This window comes from Papaver somniferum, chromosome 11 (assembly GCF_003573695.1).
Source record: "Papaver somniferum cultivar HN1 chromosome 11, ASM357369v1, whole genome shotgun sequence".
Lineage (NCBI taxonomy): Eukaryota > Viridiplantae > Streptophyta > Magnoliopsida > Ranunculales > Papaveraceae > Papaver > Papaver somniferum.
The window spans coordinates 128,774,400-128,783,952 of NC_039368.1; the positions used below are offsets into that span (position 1 = coordinate 128,774,400).

Sequence of the window (9,553 nt, forward strand, 5' to 3'; positions counted from 1 at the left end):
TAGACCAAGTTATAATTGCCCACGAGTAACGATGACCGCCTCGGGCGACTGCTCGTGCTTATCTACATCGGTCTTCTTCAACACAGCCGTTTGGCCCGAGACTAGGGTCATTTCATAGTTTTGAAGACCGAATTCTTCCTTCAACTGTTCAATAAACTCGTCGTCAGTCAAGTCTTTGGAAACTCTCTTATCAGCCCTACAGGAAAAAGAATGAGAGTCATCAGGAAAAAAGGAATTCATAGCACGATAATCGTGATGGGAAGGACTCTCAATCCAAAATAAGGAATCAAGAGAAACAACATCGCTTTCAGAGAAGGTATCATTCACATAACTTTTTTTAGTCATTGACGGAGAAGAAGTAGTCATGGCAGAGAGCAAACTGAGAAATATGAGCTTTGATGAAGAGATAAGTAAAAGGAGGAACCAACCACGACTATCGCAAACCTCACCAACGAAAACATCGAAGATGAAATCTAAGAAGATAAGAAAGTCACCGGAGTTAATGGCGTCGGCAAGGAAGGAAGGTGAAGAAGAAAAAATAGAAGCGCTTGGACCCTCTGAAAATAGCGAATGGAGGAAACAGAACAAAAAAAAATATATTTATAGGAGGAAGGGTCTTGACCGACAGCAGCGGTTACAAGTCATAAAGGAAGGATTAGTGGGAGACTGCATGGTGTAATTCTCGGCATGCTCAAGGATGTGGGAAGGTGGAACGATTTTCTTTACCTCCTGCCAAGCACACGAGCGAAAGAAAGGGCATAAATGTAGGTGTAAATAATCCATAGGGCTAGGTGGCAAGATCCTAAGCTATGATACACCGAAGAAGAAAGAGCGGCGAAACACAGGATAAAACCGAACATCGCAAAGAGCGAGGTATCACGTGGGTCGGACGTGTCGACCCAACAGTTGTCGGATGTGACGTGACCCTTATCCTCTGACAGGTTGGGCGGACGATCAGAAAGCACTCGGAGGAAGATGGTCAAACAAAGGAACCACAAGAAAGAAGGGAGACATCGTGTCAACCAGACGATCAGGCATCGGCCTCGGGTGAAGAACTATCAAAGACCAAGACTCTATCGGCCATACAGAAAGATGGGCGAGCACCAACATAGGTCCGATAGGGAACAACTAAACTGCTGTAATACGACCAACACTGTAATTCTGTTGTGTTTCGATCTTGGCCTATAAATACAAAGGCTGGTCGAGGAAGAAAGGGGCACATTTTTTGAGAGTTTGAGAGTTACACCATTTGAGAAGGAGAGAACACCTTGTAATCAAAGAAAATAAGTAATAACATTCATCCTTTCACCCTGTGAACGTAGGTAATCATACCTAACCACGTATATCTTTGTGTCTATGTTTGTTTGTGCACCTTTACTTAGTGTTAAATCATCTTCTACCTCGTTGGATGTAGTGTATCGTTTTATGCCACTACAATTAACATTATTGATTGATACAAGGATATATAGGACACTGGTGAGCAGGCAATGGGGTCAAGTACAATCGACACGTCTAGGGAAATTTTAGCGAAGACTTTGAACATTCTGCGGTCAAGAGCACAGACTATGACATCAACCGAGACTAGTCTCTGTTGTCACTTACTAGCTAGTTGGAAAAAAGATTCGAGACTTGTGCACTACAATGAACACTAAAAATCCTTCTTACTAGTTGGAAAAGAAAAGAAAATCTAATAAAATACCACTTGCAAATTCTGATAGTGTATATAATGTCATAAGCATTATACTTCCAAAGGACAGTTCTTTCTCTAAGTAATAAACCTTTCAAATTCTTCAACGATTTCCAGTTGTGCATAATGAGCTCTCAGGTATGGTTCCCTCCCTATCTAACATACATAAACACACTACTTGGTTCGCATGTTCGATAGTTTTAGTCTTTTAGATGGTACGATTATATTTCAGGCTTCTGTTGAATCATTCCGTTTCTTTTGTAGGATCCTAAATTGAAGCAAAAGAAGAGTGGCGAATTAGACAAGAAGAATAGTTTCTAAAATTCAGGACCTGTGAACTTGACCACGGTGGATTGGTAAGATTATATTTCATGCTTCTGTTGAATCATTCCTTGGCAACTTATGCCTTGAAAGTGCGGTCGGTCTAAACGTAAGCCTTTGGAGGCCAGCATCAAGATTCGTGGTACTGCCTATCCCAACTTATTTGGGACCATCCATTTGGTCGCAGTTGTGTGATTGTTGTAAGAGCGACCATTAGGTCGACTATAGTCTTGTCTAATTTCTGATTGTTGTCGTATACTATGTTCTTAGTCTCTTATGCTGCAATAACCAAAGATTTTATGGTAATTTGAAGGCAAAATGTGCATCACCGGAGAATTATAGCTGCTAGCTTAGTTTGCGGTTCCTATTTTTTGGAGCATGACCGTCAAGAAAATCGGCAAGGCTGTGAAGCTCTTGCACCACAATGGTGGGAATTCTTCAACTTTCAGCTATTGTATCCACTCATCGATAGTAATGATTTCTCCATCTTTGGTGCTGTATATGAATACAAACCCGTGGCTTTTAACAAACATCAGACGGGAATTGTTCCACGATATATAATAGCATTTAGGGGAACCACTATCAAGAAACAATCTGTCTCACAGGATCTGTGGTTAGACCTGAATATTATCAAACATGGACTTCACCAATCAACTCGCTATAATGTTGCAATGGAAGCCGTTCAAAACATGGTATCTGCAGTTGGAGCTAGTAATGTCTGGTTGGCAGGACATTCTTTGGGCTCTTCAATCGCAATGCTTGTAGGAAAAAACATGGCGAAAACGGGTAACTATCTGGAATCATACCTCTTCAATACACCTTTCATTGCGGCTCCAATTGAAAAGATTCAGAGTGAAAAAGTGAAGCGTGGGGCTCGATTCGCTGGCAGCCTTGTCAAAGCAGGACTCACAGTTGCCATGAAGGGTTCCAAAGAAAACAGAAGTCCAGATGATTCGTTTACTGCATTAGCTGCTTGGGTACCAAAACTTTTTGTAAATCCAGCTGATCATATATGCTGCGAGTATATTGGGTATTTCGAACACCGTGACAGGATGGAATACTTGGGTGTTTCAGGGATTGAGAAGTTGGCGATGCAAACATCAGTGACAGGATTATTAAAGAGTGCAATTGGAAGAGAATCGGAAGTAATACACGTGGTTCCCTCAGCTTCTCTGACTATTAATCGAAGTCCATCTTGGGAATTACCGACTTTCATGCAAGCTCATGGGATTCAGCAATGGCTTAAAGAGGATTTGCGTTTGAATTCTAAGGTCTACCAGTACAGACTATGATTTGATAAACTGTAACAACATTCTTGATTGTTAACAAAAATGTTCAATTGTTGTTTTATTTTTAAGCTAACTCATGTAGCAAGGACTTGTTCGACAAGGCCTTAATTATGTACCTTGGAGTACACTAGAAGATAATCTCTTGTCTTATCTGTTCAACTGACGTTTCTCTATGTTGAGAATAGTCTTACACTGCTTCAATTTTTAGCTATACGAATACAAACTAGGAATGAAAAATTGTAATAACGTTGAAAGTCTTGATCGTCAACAAAGGTCCAATCATGTAGCTTGCTGTAATGAATAAAATAAGAAGTTCTGCGGTGTGGATTAATATTTAATTATCTTTTTCAGCACACAAATATGTCTTGCATGTGCTGGTGTGCGTGTTCCAGCGGCAAATTTAACGGAGGATAAGCTGGTGAAACAGTGTTGCCCTGGCAATAGAACATGACAAATATTAATGTTGGGGTGAACATTCCTTATGTACGCGAAGTAAAGGTCATCTAAAATAGGCGAAAACCATCGTACATGCTAAAATTAGGATGACATATTTAATGATGTCAGCATAGTCACGAGTAAAGTGTGGTGATCTATGCGAAGGTGTAAAGTGTGCGAAGTTGAGAGAATGTACATGAGCGATTGTAACGCACAGTGATTCCGAAAATAGGGGATCTATTAGTTGTCATCCACTATGTAGTATCCTATATAAGAGGAAGGAAACTGTGTATTGAGAGAGATATCTAAGATAAGTGTTAGACAAGAAATTAGGAGAAAGAAAGTTTATTTGGAGATCAAGTAAAGTCTTTGTAATATTTTGTATTCAATCTCAAAATCTTGATTAATAAACGAGTGATTTTCAGTATGATTACTTAGAGAATTACATATTATTGAATGGATGTGGTTGAAGGATTTCCTGCAACTACATTTTGGCGCTAGAAACAGCTTGAAGTGATATATCCTGTTGGTGAATCTGTTTAAAAATCAAGTTTCCAGAATTAAAAAACCTAGAACTTTTCTTTCAACATTGGAGATTTTCATCATCACATCTTTTCAATCCTTTTCAAAATAGTTTTTCATTTGATAATACAAGAAAGTAGAAATGGTAAGAATTAGATCTACTGTTGAGCAAGCGGCAGCAGCCAGAAGAAGTAAAAGAATTGTCGAACGAAGAAGAGGTGAAATTCATGAGCAATTAGAGGAAGGAGAAAGAAAAAATCAAAGAAATGATGTTCCGAGTGGACTACAGCGTACACAAGAACAGAATAATGATATTGATTATGATAGAGTGAGTATTCATATTGCACATACGAATTCTACCGAAGATGAAACACAGAGAACTGGAGATGCAAGAAGGATTTAAGGAAATGAAGAAAATATGACACTTGAAGAACTTAGACAAAGATTGATTGCAGAGAGACAAAGAGAAGATGAAGAGCGTGCGAATTTGATACGACATAATGATGATTTAAGAGAAGAGAATCTCAGATTGCACGAACAGAGATCAAGAAGCATCACGCGATCAAGATCAAGAACCGGCAGAAGTTCATCAAGAAAAAGTCGATCTAATCGAAGAGATGCCAGGCGAGAGCAAACATTAGGTAATATTGATGAGAACTTGCAAGTAGATGATAATCTACATGATCAACGCGACGAGAGACGCACAATATATGACCGATACGAGAAACCACGCGAACGTCGTCGTCGACAAGAAGGTCAAAGGAACAACAGATTTCAAAATGCAGCCGAACGTCATCGCACTAACCATGAGTCAGATAATGACGGAGAATATTATCCGGAACAAGGAAGAATTCTGTTACATGGTAGAGAAATATTGAGGGATCAATATGCACGCGAACAAGAGGAAGAGAGAAACAATGTTGTTTGTGAACGTGCGAGATCTGCAAGAGAAAGGCGTAGAAGAATAAGAGAAGAAGCTGAAGAAAGAGAGATTGAAGAGGCCATGCGTCAGAATAATCATGAGAATAGATTAAGGCAAGCCAGATTAAAAAGACCTATGCAACAGGATTTAGACCAAACTATGAGCGAAGAAATTCTCAGAGAAATGGTTGAATTGAGAGAAATGATGAGTACGCGAAAAAATGGTGGAAGGAGACAGTTAGAGGAAGCAGTAGAAGAAGCTGGAAAAACACCTTTTGCAAGGAAAATTCAAATTGCAACAATACCACCAAAATGCAATTTACCTATATTTACTAGTATATTTGATGGTAGTACGTGTGCAGTACAACACATAAAAGCCTATAGCCGATCCCTATTGCAATGGGAAGAAAATGATGCGGTGCTGTGTATATATTTTCGTGCGAGTTTGACAGGAGAATCCTTGCAGTGGTTTGAAGGATTTCCAATAGGAACTATTAGATCATTTCGCCATCTACAGAATGTCTTCTTAGGACAATATTAAAGAGTGCAATTGGAAGAGAATCGGAAGTAATACACGTGGTTCCCTCAGCTTCTCTGACTATTAATCGAAGTCCATCTTGGGAATTACCGACTTTCATGCAAGCTCATGGGCTTCAGCAATGACTTAAAGAGGATCTGCGTTTGCAGTCTAAGGTCTACCAGTACAGACTATGATTTGATAAACTGTAACAACATTCTTGATTGTTAACAAAAAAGTTCAATTGTTGTTTTATTTTTAAGCTAACTCATGTAGCAAGGACTTGTTCGACAAGGACTTAATTATGCACCTTGGAGTACACTAGAAGTTTCCCATGGTCTTGGTATATCAATCACATTATGAAATAGTGTCATCTATTCGTTAGAAGATGATGTCTTGTCTTATCTCTTCAACTGACGTTTCTCTGTGTTGAGAATAGTCTTGCACTTCTTCAATTTTCAGCTATACGAATACAAACTAGGAATGAAAAATTGTAAAAACGTTGAAAGTCTTGATCGTCAACAAAGGTCCAATCATGTAGCTTGCTGTAATGAATAAAATAAGAAGTTCTGCGGTGTGGATTAATATCTAATTATCTTTATCAGCACCCAAATATGTCTTGCATGTGCTGATGTGCATGTTCCAGCGGCAAATTTAACCGAGGATAAGCTGGCGAAACAGTGTTGCCCTGGCAATAGAACATGACAAATAATACAAAGAAAAGGAAAGAATTTTTCTGACACAAAAAGCCCGAAAGGATTACAATGCACCATCCATGTAGAATGAAAATATAACCCAAGTGACTTAAATTTCATGTAAGAAGCTGCATAAGCCTGCACTGCAGCTTAGTGTTAGTGGATGGCCACTCAACGAACTGCCGAAATTCATTTCCAGCGGAACATTTATACATTTTGTATTGACTTTTCCATTTTTAATAGTTCCTTGTGTGTACACATTCAATGTCCACTTGCAAAATATTATAGTTGACAATATATGTATGGATCTTATTAGCATGAATCATACTCGGTCCAACGAATATTTTCGTTCCTGGTTGTTGATTCAGATTTTGTAGCCATTGGGGGTGTTCATAATGAACTTTCAGGTTTGATTCTCTTTATCTCTAACACATTACAGGAATTTACGACAATCTTTGTAATTCTTGCTAGTTCTTGAAATTTTTGCTCTACATCTTTGTTTGTTGTATAATTGTTTGCCAATTGGATTGTTCTTAAAAAATTCATTTCTGAATCAATGTTTGCCACTGTAATCAATGGGTGGGAGTACTCGCAATCGTTTCATCTGTGAGATTACAGATGATCAGTTGCACGAATTTGGTGTTGACTTTGGTTTAAGAGTTTCCATATTTACTGAATGTTTTATTTTGATTTCGTGCTGATGTGAAGAACACCCACTCTATTGCATTCTGTTTTACAGGCCTCACAATCAAAGCAAAAAAAGATTGAGAAAATAGGATCAAAGCGCGATTTCAAGATTACAGGACCTTTGCACTTGACTAACGTGGATTGGTAAGATGATCCTCATTCTTGCTTCTGTTTGTGTGATAATTTTCGGAGTTAGTAGTACCACAACAATGACACTATGTGACACTGCTATCTCATCCACTGAACATACTTTTGTGGACATATGTATAAGAATTTTTATGGTATTTTGAAGGAAAAGTGGACATCACCGTAGATGTATAGCCGCCAGTTTGGTTCACGGGGTATATGCTTTAGAGTTTGACCGTCAAGAGAAACAGCAAGGTTGTGAAGCTCTGGCACCACCATGGTGGGAATTCTTCAGTTTTCAGCTACTGCATATACTCGTGGATAGCATCGATTCGTCCACCTTTGGAGCTATATATGAGTTTAATTCTAATGCCACCAAGTACCATTTTGCGAGAATTCCACGGTATGTAATAGCTTTTAGGGGAACCACTATCAAGAAACATTCCATCTCCCAGGATGTGAAGTTAGACCTACAACTCATTAAACATGGACTGCATCATTCGCCTCGGTTTGGAATTGCAATGCAGGCTGTTGAAAACATGGTATCTGTTGCTGGAGCTTGTAATGTCTGGTTAGCAGGACACTCTTTGGGTTCTTCCATTGCAATGCTTGCAGGAAAAAACATGGCGAAAACGGGCAATTTATTAGAAGCATATCTCTTCAATACACCGTTCGTTTCGGCTCCAATACAAAGGATCAAGGATGAGAAAGTGAGGCATGGGGTCCGTATTGCAAGCAGCTTGGTCAAAGCAGGTCTTGCAGTTGCCATTAAGGGTAAACAAGATAGCAAAAAATCAGATGATCCATTCAGTGTGCTATCTGCCTGGACACCAAATCTGTTTGTGAACCCAGAAGACCATGTCTGCTCAGAATACATAGGGTATTTTAAACACCGGGAAAAGATGGAAAGCTTAGGAGTTGGAAGAATCGAAAGGTACGCGACCCAAACATCAGTGACCGGTTTGCTGAAGAGTGCAACTGGTATGGAATCAGAAGTTATACACTTAATTCCCTCAGCTCATGTGACGATTAATCGAACTCCATCACTAACTTTCAAAAAAGCTCATGGGATCCATCAATGGCTTAGAGATGATCTGCATTTGCAGTCTAAAGCATACAGATACACACTATGATTGATGAATCGTACAAACATATTTCTATTGTCGTAGTAATCTAAGTTAATTTGAACAGTCTTGATGTTCAAGATCAGAGAGTTTGTAGGATTCTCTTCTATGGTATGATTCCATGATTCTCCGATAGTTTGAACACAAGAACTATCCTTCTGCCAGGTATCATAGAATTTAAAAGTAGAGGATGATTTGGTAAAGGTAGTGTTTGTATTCAAAGTTATAGGACAGTGATGAGAACCTACAGCCACAAGATGTGACAATTCAGCATTATGAAATTTATCACTCCATTCTATATTGGCTACAGCTCTATCAAGCCTCTCTTGGATGTTAGTAGTCCGTTCTCTATGGTTATTCCAGGTATATTCATAGCTTTTGAAACCTATGTCACTGAGATCTGCCTTGTCAAGAATATTTTGATAGTACTCACTATCTGTCTTCTTGAAAGGTAAACCTCCCAATTTATCATCCTGACTAAAAATCATATTAAGGTCACCCAACAAAACCCAAGGCATAGAGGTTCTATGCACTTGAGTGGCTATATCTAATAGGAAGTCCGAAGCAACATTTCTATTAGAGAGATATGGACTACCATAAAAACAGGTCAGAAGCCAAGGGGAAGAATCAAAATTAGTTTGAACTAGAATGTTTATCATATTGAGGTTCCATTGAACTATTTCAAAGGAGAAGCCATCTACCCATCCTATTGCTAAACCACCGGCTAGCCCAACATGGTCAACAATATGGGTATTAGGGAATTCATTAAGTATTCTTTGACTAGGTGTCTTTTAGATTTTGTTTCAGACAAGAAAAGGATCTCAGGTTTATCATTATTAATCAACTGGTTTAAATGATTTTGCGTATAGGGGATACCACCTCCTTGAACATTCCAAGCAATGATTTTCATAATGAGAATTGAATTCTAGAAGAATTACCCTAAGTGACTCTAAGGTTCAAATAATCTACCTAATTTTCTAAAGATGAAAAGATGAGTAGAATTTATACTAATGACTAATTAAAGCAAGCATGTAATAAATTGCAGTGTTAAAACATCAATAGTAAGCCCAAGAAGCAAGAGCATAGAAATAAAGGATAAGCAGCTACAGTTCAGAAGTTATTAGGGTTGCCTGATTTTCGACCTTAGGCACTGATGGGGAATCCAGAGAGAAAGGAATTGGTATGTAATCCTCCATTGGCTGATTCCTGGGCCACCCTGCTTTATGCCT

The 9,553-nt window shown here is 38.8% G+C and overlaps 2 protein-coding genes across 2 annotated transcripts; both read left to right on the forward strand.

The window, feature by feature from the left end:
• The first annotated feature begins 364 nt into the window (after positions 1–364).
• On the forward strand, positions 365–3,628 carry LOC113325121 (GDSL esterase/lipase At4g10955-like). Its single transcript, XM_026573346.1, has 3 exons — positions 365–524; positions 2,016–2,043; positions 2,322–3,628. The coding sequence occupies exons 1-3, from the start codon at positions 365–367 to the stop codon at positions 3,298–3,300; spliced, it is 1,167 nt and encodes a 388-aa protein (XP_026429131.1). The 3' UTR covers positions 3,301–3,628.
• Positions 3,629–6,702: 3,074 nt separating this feature from the next.
• Positions 6,703–8,506, forward strand: LOC113321032 (GDSL esterase/lipase At4g10955-like). The gene is made up of 3 exons (XM_026568912.1): positions 6,703–6,794; positions 7,127–7,218; positions 7,367–8,506. The coding sequence occupies exons 1-3, from the start codon at positions 6,783–6,785 to the stop codon at positions 8,331–8,333; spliced, it is 1,071 nt and encodes a 356-aa protein (XP_026424697.1). The 5' UTR covers positions 6,703–6,782; the 3' UTR covers positions 8,334–8,506.
• The last annotated feature ends 1,047 nt before the right edge of the window (positions 8,507–9,553 follow it).